Raw genomic sequence first — 21,307 nt, 5'->3', positions numbered from 1 at the left:
TGTATTTTCAAATCTTTATCAATTTACACAAACATTGATGTCTTGCACTAATTATTGTCATTCTACGTGGATTAACACATCTAATGTTTTTTGGTCCACCTTGAAATCGAGGAATTATGTGTAATAATGTAATGCATTTGCTCTACTTCTCAACTTCAAGATAATTCCAATGTGTAATAATACATTTGCTCTCTACTTCTCAACTTCTCTAGACTATAATATTAATTGTTGTTCCAAGTCTAGAGCCAACAAAGAAACCCCACCATGCAAGTTCATGTATATTATAATGTTTATATAACTAACGATTGGCTTTGGTGTCTAATATTCTCCTATCCACGCATTCCATCTTCAATCTATCATTTTAGAACATTTTATCCTTTGTTTTTTTATATACACAAGTTATATATTTTGAAGCCATAGATTGGTTAAATAATGGAGATCGAATCGGTAACGTGCGAGTGTTGCGGCTTAAAGGAAGATTGCACACAACATTACATTGCTAAAGTCAGAACAAACTTCGCCGGAAAATGGCTTTGTGGGCTTTGCTCCGAGGCGGTGAGTGACGAATTCAGCCGTAGTCTGAAGGCTACGACGGTGGAGGAAGCTGTGAACGCCCACGTGTCGTTTTGCGGCAAGTTTAAAGCTAACCCGGCAGAACTCGTAGCTGACGGCATGAGACAGATGCTAAGGAGGAGGTCCGGTGACTTATCTCCGGCTAAGTCCAAGAAGTTTGGAAGATCTAACACCACGTAATCGTTGTATACTCATCCTTTTTCTCTTAGTGTTTTCTCTTAGTGTCAATGTATAATATAATGAAAATATAAAATCAGCACTTTGAGTCACCAGTAATCTCTACAAGAACACAAGCCGTTTATATATCTGTGAAACCTAGTTCGATCTCTCACTATGATCTCCCGTTCATACACTTTAGAGACCAGCTTCAAGAACGTGTGACAATCCTCACAAACCCTCAGATTCTTCACTATCCTAATAACAACGCTCGAGCCTTTCTCTTCTTTGTCCATACTCATCAAACCGAGGCAAAGCGCGAGCTTTTCGCTATGCCAAAGAACCAAATCCTTCTTTTCTTCCTCCTCTACATCCACCAATACACTACCAGAGTCTGGAACGTAACCGGCCGGCTTTAGTCTACTTACAACCTCGTCTAGCTTCGCATAAATCTCATCTGATTGCTTATGCCTCTTGTCACCGATGAGAAACTCGTGAGAAACCCCGTTTAAGTCAATCCGGCTAAGACCTTTCTCCTTGAACACATTCTTTTCCTCCATTACACGTCTTATGTTCCTTACACCGTCCCATCTCTGTTCTCTCGCGTAGATATTGGACATTAGCACAAGAGCCCCGTCATGATCAGGTTCCAGCTCGAGGATGTGTTTAGCTGCATATTCACCTAACTCAATCTCGCCGTGGACTCTGCAAGCTGACATCAGAGATCCCCAGATGACAACATTAGGCGCCATTGGCATTGATTCTATAACTTCAAGAGCTTCTCGTAAGCGATTAGCACGGCCAAACAGATCAACCATGCATCCATAATGCTCGAGTTTTGGAGTAATGTTGTATTCATCAGTCATTGATGCAAAGATCTTCTTGCCTTCTTCAACTAATCCTGAGTGGCTACAACCGTAGAGCACTCCTACAAAAGTAACAGCATTGGGCTCGACAGTTTCCTGCTTCATTCGAGCAAACGAGGTAAGTGCATCATCGGCTTCTCCATGCATAGAAAACGCATTGATCATAGAGCTCCACGACACTACATCCTTCGTTGGCATCTTCTCAAACACATCTCTCGCTGCATCCAAACGTCCACACTTCGCATACATGTTAATGAGAGCATTATTTACTGTCAATGACGATTCAAACCCATTAACATGTGTGTACTCGTGAACCCATTTCGCTTTCTCTAAAGCTCCGAGATTCGCACAAGCTGATATAACACTACACATGGTAATCTCATCAGGTTTTACTCCAGAGAGACGCATTTCCTCGAAAATTCTTAAAGCTTCTTCAGGATGATCACTTTCAGCATAAGTTGAGATCATCGTAGTCCAACACACCAAATCTTTCTTTCTCATTTGATCAAATACATCCCTGGCTTCGTCGAGCCTCCCAGCTTTCGAAAACCCTGAAACCATAGCAGTCGAAACGAACAAGTTCCTCACTGGCATCTTCATATAAAACTCCATTGCCATATCCATACAGCCTACTCCAGCATACATATTCACAAGAGCAGTCAGCAAATGATTGTCCATCCTAACATCATTCTCTTTCAAGAAACCGTAAATCGCTCTGTTATAGCTCGTGTTTCCAACACGACCACACGCGGATACAATGTTACAGAGAATCATCTCATCTGGAATCACATTAGAACTCTGCATCTCCTCAAAAAGCTTGAAAGCTTCATCTACAAGCCCGCATCGGCAATACCTGCAAACAAGCTTAAAGTTAACAACTTTAGTTAAGAGATAAGAAACACTAAACAACATTTGCATTATATGATCCTAACCTCTCAATCATAGTATTCCACGTAACAACATCTCTCTGCGACATTTCGTCGAACATGTTGCGCGCCTCGACGATTCTTCCGCAAGAACCGTACATGTCCATGAGACCAGTCTGTACAAACGGGTCAGAGAGTGTCGCCATCTTCAACGCAACGCCGTGAAGCTCCAAACCCTCTAACAAGGCCGAGACTTTAGAGGCTGCTTTAAGAATCGGAGGGAAACTGAATTGATCGAGACGACCACCGGCATGTCTAATCCTCTGGTAAAACAGGATCGTCGCTCTGAATTCGCCGGAACGAGAGAGATTCCGGAGAAGGGGATTGAACACGATGGATTCCGGCGGAGATGGGATAGATGAGAAGAGGGAGAGAGCGTAACTGAAACTGATAGAGGAAGAAGAGGAGAGGTTGAAGAGAAAAGAGCTGAGGCGATGGTCGGAAACTGTACGCAGGATATGCGCATGGAGTTGCTTGACGTGGCTAAGTGTTTTGCAGAGTGAAAGTCTGTCTAGAGCAGCATTTGCGGCGGCGGAGGCGGCGGTTGAGGGTATCGGCGGCGGAATGGGCATCGGAGTCAGCTACACATGAAAAATCGGAGAATGCATCTGATATGATCAAGAACTGGGTTATTGGGCCTATACTGGGCTTCATTATTGGATATCGTTTAAATCCTATTAGAGGGATTGTAAAAAAGTTGCTTAACATTAATATAATAATTTTTTTTTGCTTTAAGAATAATTAAGCAACTTTTAGCATCAAGTGTTGCATTAGTGGATTGGGTAAGAATTGTTTAGTAATAAAAAATTAATATTTTTTTGTAAAAAAATTTATTAACTTAATCTTTAATTTAAACATTCATTACATATTAAACAAGATTATAGAACAGTATATGAAATTATTAAAATTCAAAATACAGATATTTAAAAGAGAAGAGTGAGATTTAAGAAGTTTGTGAAAGATAAAGAACCCCCAATTTTTTTTTCCGATTCAAAACCCTAATTTCGAAGAAAACAGAACAAATCCGCATAAAATAAAACAAATCTCTCAAAAATGACTAACCTTATCCTTCTGAGGATTCAATCCGCTGGAAAACACCTGAAATCGCCATCGATTTGCTCCGACAAGAAATCCCCGATTATCGCCTTCGAAATCGCCATGAGAGAGAGGTTTCTTTTTTTTTTTTCTCAGAAAATGTGAACTGGCCAAATTTTTTTTTCTTTTCGCAAACACAGATAATTTTTTCGTCCGGCCAATAAAATTGCGACACGTCGCCTATGAGATTGTGTATGGGTCGGCCCTTAAAACCCTTAGCTATGGGTCGACCCTTTTTTTTTAGACTCCCTTTCTAATATTATAACCCAAAATATTATTATGCAACCCATTCAATTTTTGTTAAGGGTCTCTAATGCTCATGCTCTTAGTTTCATGTGTTGCCGTGTACTTTGATTTGTCCCACATCGACAAACTTGGATAATTGAGAAGGGGAAGCTGCATTATAAATAAGAGTCTTCATCTTTCCCTCTCAACGATGATGAATATTTGTATAAAGGTACAAACTTTAAGGACATCCAGAGTTGAATTTAGCAGAGATCTAAGCTCACTTACAAGAGTACAACTGATCAATGATCCTCCCCTTTAGCCCCTAAAGCTCGGGATGAATTGACCATTATACCGTTCTCGCAGGGAATATCAAATTACCATTATGCCATTCAATGTTATTCACCGGCGTGAGCTATGATCTTACTGATCGCCGGAGTAAGTTATTATGAGCCTCCACACCGCGGATGCGCTTGGGTTACTCCTCAAGAATGCAATCTCCACGAGTTCCTTGCGTTCTGGCCGCGTCGTCCACGCCAGAATCGTCAAAACACTCGATTCACCACCTCCTCTGTTTCTCACAAACTACCTCGTCAACATGTACTCAAAACTCGACCAACCCGAATCGGCCCGGCTCGTTCTCCATCTGGAACCTTCTCGAAACGTCGTTTCTTGGACCTCGCTCGTCTCCGGGCTTGTTCAAAACGGTCATTACTACTCCGCATTGTTCGAATTCCTCGAAATGCGACGAGAAGGTGTTTTCCCAAATGACTTCACTTTCCCTTGCGTTTTCAAATCCGCTGCTCTGTTGCGATTGCCCGTTACTGGGAAGCAGATTCATGCACTTGCTGTGAAGTGTGGACGGGTAATGGATGTGTTCGTTGGGTGTAGCGCTTTTGATATGTACTGTAAAACTAGGCTCAGGGACGATGCTCGGAAGGTGTTCGATGAAATGCCTAAGAGGAACCTTGAAACTTGGAATGCTTACATGTCTAACTCTGTGATTGATGGAAGGCCAAAGGAAGCTATTGAAGCCTTTATAGAGTTTAGAAAGATTGGTGGACACCCAAATTCGATAACTTTCTGTGCTTTCCTCAACGCGTGTTCGGACAAGTTGTTGTTGAGTCTTGGAGAGCAGTTGCACGGGCTCGTGTTCCGTTCTGGGTTCGATAGAGATGTGTCTGTGTGCAATGGTTTGATCGATTTCTACGGAAAGTGTAAGAAGGTTCGCTGCAGTGAGTTTGTATTCGGTGAAATGGGTGAGAGAAATGTTGTTTCTTGGTGTTCGTTGGTGGCTGCGTTTGTGCAGAATCACGAGGATGAGAAGGCGTCTCTGTTGTATCTACGATCAAGGAAGGACATTGTCGAGACCTCTGAGTTTATGATCTCGAGCACTCTGAGTGCGTGTGCTGGTATGGCAGGTCTTGAGCTGGGAAGATCGGTACATGCTCACGCCGTGAAGGCTTGCATTGAAAGGAGTCTCTTTGTTGGAAGTGCACTCGTTGACATGTATGGAAAATGCGGATGCATAGAAGATTCAGAACAAGCGTTCGATGAGATGCCTGAAAAGAATTTAGTAACGTTAAATTCACTCATCGGAGGATATGCTCATCAGGGCCAGGTTGATATGGCATTAGCGTTATTTGAAGAAATGGCACCTCTGACTCCAAATTACATGACGTTTGTGTCGTTGCTCTCTGCTTGTAGTAGAGCAGGGAATGTGGAAAACGGTATGAAGATATTTGATTCGATGAAGAGTAGCTATGGAGTTGAGCCAGGTGCTGAGCATTATTCCTGCGTCGTGGACATGCTAGGTCGAGCCGGGATGGTGGAAAGAGCTTATGAGTTCATAAAGAAAATGCCGATTAAACCAACAATCTCGGTTTGGGGTGCTTTGCAGAATGCTTGTAGGATGCATAGTAAGCCAGACTTGGGAATAATAGCAGCTGAGAACCTTTTTAAACTTGACCCTAAAGACTCAGGAAACCACGTTCTTCTCTCTAATACACTTGTAGCAGCTGGGAGGTAAGTTAACATTAGGTCGAAAGTTTGGTTTTTTTTATTCTCTCTTTGAATGCTAATGAATCTAGCTGATAAACGATAGGTGGGTAGAAGCAAACACCGTGAGAGAGGAGATGAAAGGCGTAGGGATCAAGAAAGGAACAGGGTACAGTTGGATCACGGTGAAGAACCAAGTCCACACCTTTCAAGCTAAGGACAGATCCCATAAGATGAGCAAAGAGATTCAGAGAACGTTGAGCAAGCTAAAGAATGAAATGGAGGCTGCAGGGTACAAGCCGGACCTGAAACTCTCGCTTTACGATGTGGAGGAAGAGGAGAAAGCAGCGGAAGTCGCGCACCACAGCGAGAAACTGGCTTTAGCGTTTGGCTTGGTGGCTTTACCACTCGGTGTTCCCATTAGGATCACTAAGAACCTTAGGATCTGTGAAGATTGTCACAGCTTTTTCAAGTTTGTCTCTGGGAGTGTGAAGAGAGAGATCATTGTGAGAGACAATAACCGGTTTCATCGGTTCTTGGATGGGTTCTGTTCTTGTAAAGATTATTGGTAATTTAGTTTAACATTTAAAAATATAATTTTTTTTTTTGATAAAAAGTTGGATCCAGCTACGTTATGGATTATAGCATTTCACTACGTGACATCCTCTTAAATTCTTAATAGAAAGTTTTTTGTATGTGTATATATAAGCATTGTCCAAAAAAGTCATAATCATTCTCATCCTTAATCACATTTGATTAATTTAACAACTAAACAAACCAAAAAAAAAATGTCGAATTTTCTAAGAAAGAAGCTACACCTCTGTTTCTCCTCCTCCGGTGGTCTCTCACCGTCGATTCCTTCTTCTCCGATTATCGTATCAACTCACAACAACCCTCCATCTCATCACCATACTCCCTCGATCTTCATCAACAACTTCAATTCCCTCTACGATCACCTCTCTGTTTCCTCTCCTCTCCACCGTCGCCACCGTTCCGATAATCACTTCTCCGCCGCCGCCGCCGCATTCACCATACCAAAATCCGGTGACATTGGATCCGCTAGAACAGCCGAATTGTTCGACGAAGAAGAAGAAGAGGACGATTATGCCGTCGTGTCAAAGCTTTTAAGCGGCGGAACGGCGATTATGAAGCACATTGAGTCACCGGATCCGTACAGAGATTTCGGGAGGTCAATGAGAGAGATGGTGGAAGCTAGGGATCTGATGACGAGAGACGTCGCCGACGATAGAGAATACTTGCACGAATTGCTCTTCTGTTATCTCTCCTTGAATCCGAAACATACTCACAAATTCATCGTCTCTGCTTTCGCCGATACTCTCCTCTGGTTACTTTCTCCGTCGTCGTTGCCGAAGGAGAGTTTTCGATCACAATCGATTTAATTTTATTCCGCTTTTAAACTGTAATCTTTTTCTCATTTAATATTTGGGCCTGTGGGCTTTAAAAGGCCCATAAATGTAGCACAACTCGCTGTCGCATCTGATCATTGATTAGATATCTGAATTATCCCCAACGGATCAGAAAATATAAAAATCCCAAATTTCGAAAAATGTCACTGACCGCACAATTCTCGCCGCCGGTCACCGGAACAACCAGAAGAACCCGCAAAACTCACTTTCCGTCACCACCTCGTTATACTCGCCGCGTATTTCCGATTTTACCTGAGATTAGAACTCCGGCGACGATTCGTCTGAGGAAATCGCCGTATCAAGTGGCCAAAGCTATCGAACAGAGTCGAGAAACAGCTGGATCTGAATCCGAGTCGGAGGCGACTCCGTCACCGGGAGAGAGCGGCACCGGAGAAAAGGAGGTGGAGATTAGCGCGCTAGGAGAAGAGATAAAAGCGGCGATGGAGCAGAGAAAAGCGGCGGAGGAGGAGAAAGGGAAGAAGAACGAGTTTCTGAGTGGAGTCGCGGAGGAAGTGAAGGAGATTGAGTGGCCGGCGTTTCAGAAAGTTCTCGGAACGACCGGTGTCGTGCTTGGTGTCATCGCCGGTTCTAGCATCGTTTTGCTCACCGTTAATTTCGTTTTGGCTGAACTTTCCGATCGTGTGTTCGTCGGAAAAGGTGTTCAAGATTTTTTCAGCTGATTCCGTTGAATTGAAAATGGTAAAATTTGTGTACAATTTTAGTGATTGCAATGAAGAAATTGATAAAAATCTGACCAGATTTTTGGTTCTCAACTGGATTGATCAGAATCACTCTTCTTCTTCCTTATCCTAATCTTTATACTTAGCCTCAAACATGGAATGATCCTTTTCATTTGAATCTCGACTTTGGTTATGGTGAAGTAGATTGAAATTTAGTTGTGATCATTGTGATATTCCACAAAGAGAGCAAAAAGTCATATAGCAAATTTATTAACAGCAAGTGGGTTCACAAAAAGTTTTGATTTTTATTCTTGCACAAAAGAAGATTACAGAGAGGAAGCAAAGACACATTTGCAACTGAAGATGAAGATTCTCTGTAGGAGAAACTGAACATCTCTTATTATTTGGGCGTCTCTAAAGAAGAAGAAAAGGATGAATTTTTTCAGCCGAGACAAATTCAAGCCTCGAAGGTCATGGATTCTGCTTCTTTCCTTGTCGCGTCGAATAGTACGGTCGATAGATACCTCTCTCCGAAACTCGGGAACACCGCCTGTGAAATAACAATACATACAGTAGAGTTCTTTAACATCAGAATCAGACAACAATCAGAGATGATGACACAACTCAAATAACTTACCACGAAAAGCTTCCCGGCATTTTCTGGCCTCTTTGCAAGTTTGATTGCTGCGGCGGCTGCAGCACCAGATGAAATCCCCACCTACAATTTTTAGATTTTTGTTGTTAGAAGCGTTTATCACTGTGAAATGATATCCTAGTGAGATCCACATTTGTTTTCGAGATCTCTCGTTCGTTGTGAAATGTGAAACACTTACAAGAAGACCTTCTTTAAGAGCAAGAAGCCTTGCCGTGTCGATGGATTCATCACTTGAAACCTGTAGAAAGCGTTACATAAAAGATGGAAGTAAGAATTGTAGCTCACTTACATGCAATACAGTTTCTGGTAAGCAATACAAAACTCTGAGAGGTAGTCTTACTTGAACAACTTCATCGATGAGATCAACATCCAATACACCTGGTATGAAACCAGCACCTATCCCTTGAATCTTGTGAGGGCCTTGGGGCATTTAAAACATCACGTGTTAGGCAACTTCGATAATCAACGATTAATACGTGGGAAGAGGCAAACCAAGAAACAAAGGGAATCAAACTCACCTGGCTTCCCACCGGATAGAATAGCACTTTCAACTGGCTCCACTCCATACAGCTAACAGATGAGAAAACAAAATAAGAAACCTTACACAAAGACGAAACTGCTTAAAAATTTCTGCCTAGGCTCTTGTATGAGAAGATGGAGATCTCACCTTTACGTTCGGGTTTTGTTCCTTAAGATACTTCCCTGCACCTGTTATGGTACCACCAGTACCAATACCAGAGACAAAGCCATCGATTTTCCCATCAGTGCCTTTCCATATCTCAGGTCCAGTAGTCTCATAGTGGATCTACATTAGACAAGTAAAATTCATTGACTTCAAAGTTCAACAACAGACTGAAACAGATTCCACTAAAGCAACAACTAAATAATAAGCATATACCTTTGGATTGGCAGGGTTCTCAAACTGTTGGAGCATGTAACCATTTGGTGTTTTTGCCAAAATCTCTTCCGCCTTTGCGATAGCTCCTTTCATGCCCTTAGCAGGGTCAGTTAAAACCAACTGCACTCCAAAAGCTAAGAGAATGATTCTTCTCTCTACACTCATTGAAGCAGGCATCGTAATAATAAGCTTGTAGCCCTTGGCAGCTGCTGTGAATGCTAAACCAACTCCGGTGTTTCCACTTGTTGGCTCAATCAGCACACTCTAAAGAACAAACTAAAAAGTCAGAAACAACTTGAAAAAAAAAAATCTCTCAAATAAGCAGATATCAAATTTTGACCTCTCCTGGTTTGATAAGACCCTTTTTCTCTGCATCAGAAATCATGCTAAAACCAATCCTGCACAAAGGAACAAAGTACCAAGCTTTTCACAAAACCGAAACTCAGAATAGGTAAAGTAACATCGCAGAGTTATGGGCTAGAGCAAAAACCTGTCTTTGACGCTCGAGCAAGGTTCCATCATCTCGAGCTTAGCAGCAACACGACCAACACATCCTTCAGCCACATTGTTCAGATACACCAATGGAGTGTTCCCAATCAACTGCCGGAAGAAAAAGAATCAATCGATGCATGAACAATGAAACAAAGTCTCACACTTTTTGGACAATGAAAACAGTTAAAAGAAGTGGAGAGCTTACTTCGGTCACGTCTTTAGCAATTCGAGAGGCCATGATTCAAAAAGTTTCACTGCTTAATTCAAAAATTCAGAGTATTAAGACCAAAAGGAATAATATGTCATCCTCAGTGTTTACAATTTCCTAATCTAAGATTTAAACTTTTAAGAATTCAATTATCCAAAAGTAAGCACCAGATCAATCGATTTAACATGGGATCAGCTTAAACCGATTCGATTAGCCGATCCAATCAAATAGAGTCGAAATCTGCAGAGAAAGAGGAAGAAGAAGATACCTAAGTGAGATAAGTCAAAACCTTTACACGAATCGTTTCAGGGAATGAAGAACGTATCGAATAAAATCGGCAAATGATGATTATATGGGACACTTCTTCTTACAGGTAGAAGATCTCACATGCTTTGGATAATATAAAAACGCACGCGGTGGGTGTTAACCAAAATCGATTCCCGGTTTAAGATAATCTAATCCGGTTATTTCGGTTTAATCTTCCCCACCTTATCTCCTTCGTCACCACAAATAGTCATCTCTCCCACTCAAACAAACAAAAGGGAAATCTCTTTTTGTCACTGTCTCTCATGGCGACTCTTCCTCTCCCTCAAACCTCCACAATCTCTCTTCCTAAACCTTACCTCTCCAATTCCTTCTCCTTCCCTCTCCGGAAAACGACACTCTCAACAAATCGCCGGAACTTTCTTCTTCCCGGCCGGATCGTCGTGGCTCAGTCATATAAAGTGGTGGTGGAGCACGACGGAAAGAAGACGGAACTGGAGGTTGAGCCTGACGAGACGATCCTATCTAAGGCTCTTGAATCAGGCCTCGACGTACCGTACGACTGCAACCTCGGCGTTTGTATGACATGTCCGGCGAAACTCGTGGCCGGAACTGTTGATCAGAGCGATGGGATGCTAAGCGACGACGTTGTTGAACGTGGCTACGCGCTTCTGTGCGCTTCGTATCCAACTTCTGATTGTCACATTAAGATGATCCCTGAGGAAGAGCTCTTGTCTCTCCAACTCGCAACAGCCAACGACTGATTTTAGAGAAGAAGAAAGAAAGGTTTCGTTTTTAGTGTAATACGGCGTCGTTTTGTATGGATTCTTTGCTTTTTGAGACTTGAAATGTTACAAATGGAAGTTTAATACACATTCCCAAGTTGATTCAATGAGAGAAAACAGAGTGACGTACAGTATATTTTCAATTCAAATTCGGACGAGACAGGTTACAGAACAATAATCTAAGCACTGAAATAAGTTTTGATTTGTTGAATTACAGAACAATTGCGAAAGGGAAGAGATATGTATAAATTAATAAACACACAGTAGGGCTACTAATTCAGAGGCAGAGAGGTTGAGAATGTTAGATGCAAATTTGGAGAGAGAGAGAGAAAGAGATTACAACAAAACGACGACGTGGAGACAAAACAGAGACACCATAAGATCAGTGGTTTGGTTACTTACCAACTTCATTTTTTGGTCAGTCTCATTGACTAATCAATAGTAAGCATGCTGAATATGGTGGTGGTGGTGGTGGTGTGGGTGAGGATGGTAAACAGGAGGAGCAGGAGCAGCCACCGGACTGCAGTAGCCACCATACGCCGCCGGATAACTAACCGGAGAAGCTTGGTACGACCCGTGAACCGCCTCTGGTGAGTATTGGTAAGGAGGGCTCCTGTTGCTGTAGATGGTAGGCGGGGATGTGGTGTATGCTGGTACACCGTACTGAGGAGAATGGCTTGGTGATCTGATGAATGTTGGTGGTGCCGGAGGGAATGAGGAGACGTATGCGTTTGTGATACGCCCTGCTTTGGCCGGTGGCATTGGACCGTTGTAGCTCGCTCGTGTTCTCTTGTTGGCCGGAATAGTTGCTGGTTTTCTCTTCTCGGTTTTGGTCTTCTCTAGCTGGTCCAGCCGCTTCTTGAGATCCTCAGGCGGGAACTCTTCCTCGAGTTTGTATTCTTCTATGCACTTTATGACCGCTCTTAGTGCTGATTGCTTCTTGCGTGCCACGAGATGCTAGGAAAACAAAAAACAAGGTCTTAGAAGGTTTACATTACGGACTCGAAAACTCCTGCAAAAGGATCAAGAAATGGAGAGAAATTTACCGCAGATCGGCCAGGATTGTTGGGGTCTTCTGTGATTGAAGCTGTTGATTTCTTTGCATCCCTTAGATAAGCTTTGAGCAGAGGAACAGGAGGGAACTTGTGTACAAGACCGACTTCGAAAGTGAAATGAACTGCATCAAGCTGTTGTCCCCTGATGATTAACTCTTCAATCATGTCTGTGTAAAAGCATACAACACAAAAACCATCACTCCCCATTTCCAGATAATACTCACAAGTTCCCATGAAAAGAAAAAGAGAGAGCTAAGATAACAACATTTCAGGAAACAGCATCTAAAGTTGGACATATATTCACATGGATTTGTACTAAACTAATGCATTCTTTACAAGAAGTAGCATACTAGGTTCCAGGCCAAAGCTAGACAGAACTGAGAAATTTAGGGTAAAAGAAGAAGAAGAACTTCATGTTATCACAGGTTACATGATGTTGAACATATATTCACATGAACTCATGCATTCTTTACAAGAAGTAGCACAAGGTTCCAGGCCAAAGTTTGACAGAACTGAGAACTTAAGCGTAAAGAAGAAGAAGTTACCAGGCATTTGGTCACCTAAACCAACAGAAAGAGCGAGCTTTGGCATCTGTTTGCGCCAAGCTGATCCAACAACAAGCTTCCTATACAGAGCAAGATCTTCTTTCTTAACGATTCCAAAAGTCACGAGATGCTGCAGAAACGTGTGAACATCAGGGGTTTTCACGTTCTCTATCCCTCCTCTCTCTTCCAAGCTCGCCTTCCACGTCTCAGCAATCTCTTTAGCCTTCTCCTCGACGCTAGGTGTTACAAGCAACCGAGATTTCCCCATCAATGGATCCACAATTACTGGTATCAAACTCTCCAGAATCACCACACAAGCCCATCCAAAATCGTTGGTCACTTTCTCTCCGGCGCCTTCGACGCCTCTTCTATCAACCGGAAAAACCTCAGACACGGCCTCGAGTACTAACTTCGGCGGATCCACGCAATCCACCAGCGCCACCGGAATCTGTGACCGGAGATTCTCCAATTCCTTCTTCCTCGCGATCACGAATTCCCAGAATCCTCTTGCGTCCATCTTCAGGCAGAGCGATTTCAGTGCGGATAGAAGAAGCCCGTCGCCGTCGTCAACCTCACCGTCGCCGTCGCTTGAACCGCCGTCTCTAGCTTTCTCTAGCGACTCAAGCGCGGCTCTGACTCTCTCCTCGACTTTCCCAGCCGCGATCTCGACGCTTTTGTCTATAGTGACCTCACGATGGTTAAGCAACTCGATCGAGGTCTTCGTCTGATTGTCTAGGGTTTCAATCATCTGCTTCAGAGCTTCCGATTTCTTCAGAAGATTCTGCTCAAGCGAAGTGAAATGCTCGGAGAGCTCTTTCCACAGGAGATTGCAGCTCGTCATCAGAGACGTCTGCCTCTGAAACTCGTCGAAACTCGGCTGAGCCGACTCAATCAACTCGCCCGGATCGTGGGGCGACCCCATCGCCGGTTAATCTGACGGTGAAGAACTCAAACTCGGACAATTTGTTACGGCAAGAAACGAAGCTCAAAGAGTAGAGACGATAATGGTGGACTGATTGGTTGCAGGAAGAAGAAAACCTAAAAAAGGCAAATGTATAAGGAAGGAGAATGGTGACGTGGGTAAGTCAGAAGATTGACACGTGTTTTGGCGTCTGAACAATGACAGCCATCTAGTGTGTGCGCACTTTAATGACGGCAGCAGTGGCACCACAGTCCTGATTGGTTGTTGCTAACGTGAGCGGAGAGAGCGTAGGATAAGAGGCTTGTGTGTGATTCACGTCAGGAAAAATTGGTGTTTGGTATGATGGTAAACCAAAATTATATCGGTTTAACGTATCGGTTAATGCTGGGAGAAAGAAGTGGGCCAGGCCCACTGACCACCACATGCGTTGAGTCAGAAGACAGTGAAGCATTGCCGGCTAAAATATATGCAAATAGTAACTTTACGAAATTCTAATTTCGAAAAACGTATATTTGATTTCTCATTTTTTTTTAACAATATAAAACATAGAATACTGTCGGCAACGTAAAACAGAGATTTTAAAAGATATAAAAGCGAATGTTGACAGTATTAAGAAGAAAAAAAATCGAAAGAACGTACATGGAGAAGAAGTTGTAAATATGGTGTAATGATATAGGCACGCGTTGGAACGAATATTTGTGTTTCTAGACGTGATGCTTAAGTAAGCACAAATCGTCTTTACACTAATCATTAGTGTTTTTACGTAGTACATATTATATAATCTAATTACTTTCCTGTTGTCGCGATCAGGACTTTTTTTATGAATAATGTGGCTCATACAAAAATTTACACTAATCCTCAGAACGATATCTAGAAGACCTATATATTTTTGCCATTTAATCTACAGTAATAATGCTTTTTCTGAATCTTCTAGAAAGGAAATTTTAATCACTAATTAAACCACAATAAGTTGATTATAGCATAACATATTTAATTTTGACCCAAAAAAAAAGCATAACATATTTAATTTTCCTCGTTATAACTTCTTTTTGGTCAAGACCTATATATAACTTATGATCGCATTATCTTTAAAAGAAAATTTTACGTTCAAACAACTTTAAAGAGGCTGAGGCATAATAATAAGGTCACTGGACCACAGCATTGAATAAAACCTATTTGGGAAAATTTTATGTTCTTTTTTTTAACAGATGAGGATATTGAATTATCACTTTACTTACAAAGATTGCAGAGAAAGAAAGAAAAAAGCGAATGAAACGAAAATTTTCACTTTTTGGATAATAATTGATTGTTTGGAGATATGCATTATGCAATGGATTGATATAAATAAACTTGATTAGGTTTTTGTCACGCATGTTGAAACAAGAATGAGAGAACATGAAACTTAAAAGGGGTAAGGGAAAATTGGAGAAATGAGAAATCAAATGAAGTGAATGATTTTAAGTCATGCAGAGTATGCAGTGATTTGACATGAATCTTGGCCTAACCCTATATAGAAACATGATTAAGACACTGCATAATCTGAAGCTTTTAAAGTTTTAATCATTATATGTGAATTGATATATACATGTCCTAATCGACAATGATAGCGGTATCCCTTGTTTTCTATTTCTTATATTTTCAAAAGACAATTAACTGGAATTGAACAATTAATTAAGAGATTAGTGTCACAAACACGAATCCATGACCTTTGATTGGAAAAAAAAAGAACAAACAAACAAATAATTAACACCTATATCATATGAGCAACTTAGCCACCAATATAGCCAAATCTTAAAGCAAACCATTTCCACGAAATGTTCTTCCCTACCACTTTCGTTACCACTTTCTTTACTCTAAAAGCCCATAAGACTGTGAATGGCATGTGACCAAACGGGGATATCATTGGCTGGCTAAAGAACAATCACCACTTTGCGAGTAAGATTAAAGAAAAAGAAGCACAAGAACCTAAAACTATATATCACTAATCCTATCAAAATTCAGAAAGCATCAAGCATTATTATCATAAATATCCCAAAAATATTTTTCAATGATAATGTAGCATACTTCAAATCAGATGTTTAAGGTCTAACACATAAACATAGAATTTATGTTTAAGTATAAACTATATCAGCTTCTTGTGGAGTGTTGTTTTACTTTGTGTCTAAAGGTTCTCCAAAGGTTCTGACTTCATGTGATCCCCAAAAGGGTGATATAAGGGCCTTATATAACCCTTATATAACCCTTACATCCTTATATCCTTATATCCTTATATGATAACTCTTATATCCTTATGTGATATAAGGGTCTCCAAAGGTTCTGACTTCATGAATCCTTAAAAGAGTGAGCAGAACTCTAAACACTACAAATGATAACTCGGCTCTAAGAGGACCTCCTAACTTTTCTTTGTTTCCTTTGATGTCATTATAATCACTCAAAAACACCCTTGGTTTTCCACTGTACAAACCAGCTTCTGCCATGTGAATCATACGCCTCCAAAGACCACTGCGTTTACTAGTGTTTGGACACCCGTAAATATAAGTGAGACAATACGTGATAGCTTCTTCCGATATATACATAGTTGTATAATAAAGAAAAGGGTGATCAACGAGCTTAGCTTAACATCAGAATCCAAAAAAATGTAACGCCTCCACTTATTAGCCCAATCCAAATATATCAGAAAACAGTGTGCATACTCCAACTCCTCCACAATCCTATGCGCATATATATAGTAGTTGTGATACTTAGTTCTACGAAAAACATGATATTAGGAGTATAACATGAAAGCGTTTTGTAAATGAGTCTTTTCACGTTGGAAGTACTTTTTGAAAGAATTGATTTGTTTATTTTTATAGTATTGAATCATCTGACTTGTCTTTGTTCTCTAATTGGTATAAACATTTTTGCAGGTTTGGTGATCTGAGGATCATTTAGGAATTTGTCCTATTGTGGAGTTGGAAAGTTATAACATAGCAGCCGGAGAAAACGGCGGAGCACTGCGACAAAGCAGACGGCAGAGCAGACGGCAGAGCAGACAGTAGAGCAGACGACAGACCAGACGACAGAGCAGACGATAGATTAGATGACAACTCATACAAAGCTGACATGATATAGCTCAGACGATATCCCCAGCAACGGCGCCAATTGATAACTTAGAGTTTTCAAGGCTCTAAATGAGGGTTTATCAATCCCTTTTGTCACTTTGCAGTACAAAGGGTATCAATCCATAATGTGTAGACACTAAGATGCAGGATCAGTTCTTAATTCAAGCCAAATGAGTGAGGTTTTGATGATTAATGACAACTAAGAACTTAAAACAAGAATTAGAGCTAATGATCAACTTAAACAAGTAAGCAAGTAAGCTAAATGAGATGAGAATGTATATATGATGATGAGAAAGGTCTTAGACATGATAATGGATTAGGGTGTCTTTAGTGTTAAACTAGTGAGCTAATGAATCATGTGATCAAGCAAACCATTCAACTTAAACATCATTAATTAAGCTAATCCTCTCATAAAGGTATTAACTTCTATGCTAAAACAGTTTCTAACCTAATCATCATTAGTGAAACATGAATCAGCAAGCATTAAGAACCAGTTTAATCTGTCATTTAAGCATATAAACAATCATTCCCATGATGAATAATACTTAAACCTCTAACAACCTTGGTTCAGGCATTTCATCAAACACTTTTGGTGCATGAAATGCCCAGAATCTAGACCACATATGATGTGTATGGATCTAGCATTAAGAACAGGTTGTAGAGAATGGAATATGAATGATCTAACCCCTAAACTCACTAATCTACCACCTAAGCACCCTAATCTACATATCTAAGACCTTAATATGGGGATTACTCACTAATCATGCTAATCTCTCTTAAACATTTGCAAGTTGAGAAGATTGGCATGATTAATGATGAGAAATGTAGATGGAGAAGATAGATAATGATGGATTTGCAGCTTTAAACACAAGATCTCTCAAACTCTCTTGATTAAAACGCCCAAAATCAGATATTTCTTTTCAAAAGGAGTTTTCTTACACAAAAGAGGCAAAGAGAATATGGAATAAAGCTTAAGTCTTTGGGGTAAAACCCTAAAAACTATATATATAGGTCTTTAAAACGGACCGGGTCAGCCCGGAACAAACCGGGTCTTGACCCGGCTTTAATGGATAAAATGACGAGTGTGCGAGTTGGTCAAGAGCCTCTCAAGTTGCATGTCCAAGTCGCATGCCCAAGTCGCACAGGCAAAGAAGCAGTCTTGTGAGCCTTAAGTCCTTTAGTCTCAGCCGCATGCCCATCTAGGTGTGTTCTGCGAGTCTTTGTGCGTTTCAGCCTTCTTCCTCTTCAACTCGCATGACCAAGACAAAATCTGGGGAGAATATGTGTGCGACTTGGTCCTCCTTTAGTCCCAAGTCGCATGCCTAACTCGCACAGCCAAAGAAAGAAGCTTTAACGAGATAGAACCCATGTAAGCTCAGCCGCATTACTCTCTCGTGTGATCTGCGAACCTTCATGGCGGCTCAGTTCTTCTTTGCTCCTTAACTCGCACGATCATGTAGCAGGGGCCTTCAGAGATATGTGGCGGGATGGTCTCCATCACTCCAAGTCGCATGCTCAAGTCGATGTAAATTGCGAGTTTTCATGCGGCTCAGTTCCAAGCTTGGCCAACTCGCATGCTCAAGTCGAACGGTTGTGGACTTAGTATTTTTCTCCCTCGGGAACCTTAGACCTTACCTAGTGATACCTTAATCGCACATCTCAACACGCAGATCAACCCCCAAGCATTAATCTCCAGGTATTGTGAGTTAACCAAGTCGCAAGACCATCTCGCAAGCTTCAGGTCTCCTTGGACCACTTCACATTCGTGGGAGAGTAACTCCCAAGATACTGGTTCAAATGGTGCGATTCCAACTTCAGTGGACAGAACACTCAGACATCTTCAACTTTGGTGAAGGAACCTTCGGCGCTTGGGAAGTGAAAGGATCCCTGGAGGGCTGATCTTCGCAGTGCATTGACACGGTCAGAAAGAGGTTTCTAGACATGCGTCCATTCCAGAAACGTTATCTTCTTGCTCAAAGCTCCAAATTGAATGATCTCAACCGTTCTAGAAAGAGGACTCAAATATCTCGGATCTTGATGAAGGCCATGTAGACTGAATCGGTCTGGAAGTGCATCGTCCTTCGCATTCTTCGGAGCTCATCTGGTCGATCCAAAACGGCAGCGAGACAGGCGTGCCTTCCGACGAGCTTAACTCTCTGCTCACGGCTCCAAATCATATGATTCACCTGCTCTGGAAACATGATCCAATCCTCTGCAACTTTGATGAAGCACCCGACAACTGAATCGACCGGCAAGACCTTCGGGTAACGTGATTTCTGAGATGTGTCTTTACCCAGAAATTTTGGCCGAGAAACCTTAGCAGCGGTACGCGTTTTGGCCGAGGGGCTCACTCGCGGTACATGAAAATCGCCGATAAAAGTTGCCTGCGGTACGTGAGAATCGCCGAGAACCTCCAAAAACCCATTTTCACCATCTTTCAAGTTCTGATCGCCATTCCTCTTCCTGGATCCACCTTTTCAACTCCAAATAGCTCCAATTACACCTGATAAACACTCCAAACATACAAAGACTCATTGGGATCTAATGCAACTCCTAAGTCCTAAAACAAACCCTAAAGACCTAAAATGCATGAAATAAGATATGATTTGAAATGAAATATACAACCTAAATGATGTAAATTATGTACATATCAACTCCCCCACACTTGTCCTTTGCTTGTCCTCAAGTAAAAAGAGCAAATGAGAGAAAGAGGTTGGATGCATTGGGAGTTCATATTCCTTAATGAGAGAGTGTATCACTAAAAGAATTCAAGGCTCACTGTCCTAGTTGCTAATTCTAAGATGCATTGCAAACAAGATTACTCACAAAACTTTAGCCACTTATCAATAAATGAATCAAGCTCAAGCTTAAGTTTTCACAAACAGCCATAGTTCCAACCTTTTAACATTCATTTAAAGCTCATGTGAATCATGCATATGCAAATCATGTGAACTCACTTGTCTTGGGACAGGGTCATGAGACAAAGATGATCTCATTTAATGTTTATGGTTTCCATGCAGCTCAAGGGATCACTCAAGAAGGAATAAACTTTAACAGAATGCTAAGGGTAAAAGGTAACTGGTGCATACAAGAGCAGAATCCCATCTACCCAATGCCCCAAATCGGTCTTTCACCTTAACTCTACTCCTATGAAGATTACATCCTAGCTACTCTTTTATCAAGACATTCATTGCCTTAACCCTCTCCTCACTTCACTCTCATTCTTTTTCTCACCAGGGGGTTCATCTTTTCAACTTTAAACTCAGGCTTTGGGGTCTGAATCTTCCACTTAGCTCTTTCTCATATAACACTTTCTAGCCTCTTTTCTTTTCTTTTCAAACACTTGAGCCCTTTTGGCTTCTTTTATTTTCCTTTTACTTAGAGGCTAGACTTTTCTTTTCAACACACAAGAGCTTTTCTTTCTTTAAACAGCAGACCCCAAACCGCTTTCTTTTCTCTTTCAACCCCTGATTTTCATCTCAAATTTCCTCTTTTCCACTCAGTGTTTCTCAAGAACTCTTCCTACCCTACTCTAGACTCATGATGCTGAGCTAGATCTACATGAGACCCTACTCTTGTCGCCCTAAACCCAACACTTTCTGTCAAGTTTATTCAGAAAAAGGCCTCACATCTCTCACTATAGTGTTTCAGGCTTCAAGAAAGGTTTGGTTAAAGGCAGGGAACTGTCTCAAGATGAGAGAACAGCTATTTGAGCTAGCAAAGAGTGGTAAAAGGGATAAGTGAGCTCAAATATTTTAAGGGTACCCATGAGTTCACAATGACATGCACAAGCAATGATAATTAGATTGTCAAATTATGGTTCTCACTTAGATAAGGCTGGAACTAATCAAAGCTTGATTCACTCAACAAGTTCAAAGCATGGATCAGTCTTTATTTCTTTCTTGTTTACATGCATCAAAGAACTAGAAACTAGGGCAGTGAACCGAATTCTTAAAGTGATATTCTCTCAAGGAAAAATCTATCATCACTCCCTTGCATTGATGCAGCCTACATGAATATGCAACTAGACTCAATCCTAAAAATGAGAATGCAACTGCATGAACATTTTTTGTGAATTTTTTTTAATTTTTTGATTTTTTTGGTTTTTTATATGCACTTAGATGAAACTACATGAATGCATGCAAGAATGTGACTCAAGACTCAAAGTATAAAATAAGAACAGAGAAAACATGATTAGTGAAAGATGAAACTCCTCCTCCACACTTAAATAACACAGTCCCTTGTGTTATAAAAGCATGAGAAAGGAGTAAAAGCAAAACAAACAAGTAAAATGCAAAGAGGAAAATAAAATCTACATGCATATGTACAAGGTGTGGAGTGTTACCTAAGAGCTGTGGAAGTCGGACCCCAAGGAGTAAGAGGGGTTTGAAGTGTGACTGGATGGTGTCTCTCAGGAGTGATGGCTTGCCTCATCA

The 21,307-nt window shown here is 41.2% G+C and overlaps 8 protein-coding genes across 10 annotated transcripts; 5 read left to right on the top strand and 3 right to left on the bottom strand.

The window, feature by feature from the left end:
* The first annotated feature begins 375 nt into the window (after window positions 1-375).
* On the top strand, window positions 376-840 carry LOC18029189. The gene has a single exon (XM_006414572.2). It carries the CDS (start codon window positions 433-435, stop codon window positions 751-753), a length of 321 nt encoding a protein of 106 aa, XP_006414635.1. The 5' UTR covers window positions 376-432; the 3' UTR covers window positions 754-840.
* On the bottom strand, window positions 826-3,093 carry LOC18029188 (pentatricopeptide repeat-containing protein At4g14820). Its single transcript, XM_006414571.2, has 2 exons — window positions 2,528-3,093; window positions 826-2,448 (listed from the first exon to the last, which is right to left on the bottom strand). Exons 1-2 carry the CDS (start codon window positions 3,091-3,093, stop codon window positions 840-842), a joined length of 2,175 nt encoding a protein of 724 aa, XP_006414634.1. The 3' UTR covers window positions 826-839.
* A 1,064-nt stretch (window positions 3,094-4,157) lies between these two features.
* On the top strand, window positions 4,158-6,411 carry LOC18029187 (pentatricopeptide repeat-containing protein At4g14850). Its single transcript, XM_006414570.2, has 2 exons — window positions 4,158-5,866; window positions 5,946-6,411. Exons 1-2 carry the CDS (start codon window positions 4,290-4,292, stop codon window positions 6,409-6,411), a joined length of 2,043 nt encoding a protein of 680 aa, XP_006414633.1. The 5' UTR covers window positions 4,158-4,289.
* A 216-nt stretch (window positions 6,412-6,627) lies between these two features.
* Window positions 6,628-7,392, top strand: LOC18029186 (transcription repressor OFP11). Its single transcript, XM_006414569.2, has one exon. It carries the CDS (start codon window positions 6,628-6,630, stop codon window positions 7,237-7,239), a length of 612 nt encoding a protein of 203 aa, XP_006414632.1. The 3' UTR covers window positions 7,240-7,392.
* LOC18029185 (preprotein translocase subunit SECE1) lies at window positions 7,360-8,055 on the top strand. Its single transcript, XM_006414568.2, has one exon. The coding sequence runs from the start codon at window positions 7,407-7,409 to the stop codon at window positions 7,944-7,946; it is 540 nt and encodes a 179-aa protein (XP_006414631.1). The 5' UTR covers window positions 7,360-7,406; the 3' UTR covers window positions 7,947-8,055.
* Window positions 8,056-8,189: 134 nt separating this feature from the next.
* LOC18029183 (cysteine synthase) lies at window positions 8,190-10,597 on the bottom strand. 3 transcript variants are annotated; one of them, XM_006414566.2, is made up of 11 exons: window positions 10,468-10,597; window positions 10,197-10,245; window positions 9,990-10,099; window positions 9,840-9,897; window positions 9,500-9,763; window positions 9,269-9,406; window positions 9,120-9,171; window positions 8,942-9,021; window positions 8,780-8,839; window positions 8,584-8,664; window positions 8,190-8,496 (listed from the first exon to the last, which is right to left on the bottom strand). In XM_006414566.2, the coding sequence occupies exons 2-11, from the start codon at window positions 10,227-10,229 to the stop codon at window positions 8,404-8,406; spliced, it is 969 nt and encodes a 322-aa protein (XP_006414629.1). In that variant the 5' UTR covers window positions 10,230-10,245; window positions 10,468-10,597; the 3' UTR covers window positions 8,190-8,403. The 3 variants fall into 3 exon arrangements, with proteins under 3 accessions (XP_006414629.1, XP_006414630.1, XP_006414628.1); XM_006414567.2 differs by having other exon boundaries at window positions 10,197-10,248; window positions 10,468-10,571; XM_006414565.2 differs by lacking the exon at window positions 10,468-10,597 and adding an exon at window positions 10,367-10,385.
* Window positions 10,598-10,664: 67 nt separating this feature from the next.
* On the top strand, window positions 10,665-11,355 carry LOC18029184 (ferredoxin). Its single transcript, XM_006414563.2, has one exon. The coding sequence runs from the start codon at window positions 10,769-10,771 to the stop codon at window positions 11,225-11,227; it is 459 nt and encodes a 152-aa protein (XP_006414626.1). The 5' UTR covers window positions 10,665-10,768; the 3' UTR covers window positions 11,228-11,355.
* Window positions 11,356-11,423: 68 nt separating this feature from the next.
* On the bottom strand, window positions 11,424-13,888 carry LOC18029182 (FRIGIDA-like protein 4b). The gene is made up of 3 exons (XM_006414564.2): window positions 12,849-13,888; window positions 12,295-12,470; window positions 11,424-12,205 (listed from the first exon to the last, which is right to left on the bottom strand). Exons 1-3 carry the CDS (start codon window positions 13,768-13,770, stop codon window positions 11,684-11,686), a joined length of 1,620 nt encoding a protein of 539 aa, XP_006414627.1. The 5' UTR covers window positions 13,771-13,888; the 3' UTR covers window positions 11,424-11,683.
* Window positions 13,889-21,307: the final 7,419 nt, after the last annotated feature.

The sequence above is a fragment of the Eutrema salsugineum genome, unplaced genomic scaffold (assembly GCF_000478725.1).
Source record: "Eutrema salsugineum unplaced genomic scaffold, Eutsalg1_0 scaffold_1, whole genome shotgun sequence".
NCBI lineage: Eukaryota > Viridiplantae > Streptophyta > Magnoliopsida > Brassicales > Brassicaceae > Eutrema > Eutrema salsugineum.
Note: the sequence above shows the minus strand (reverse complement) of the source record. Positions and strands in the feature narration are given on the sequence as shown.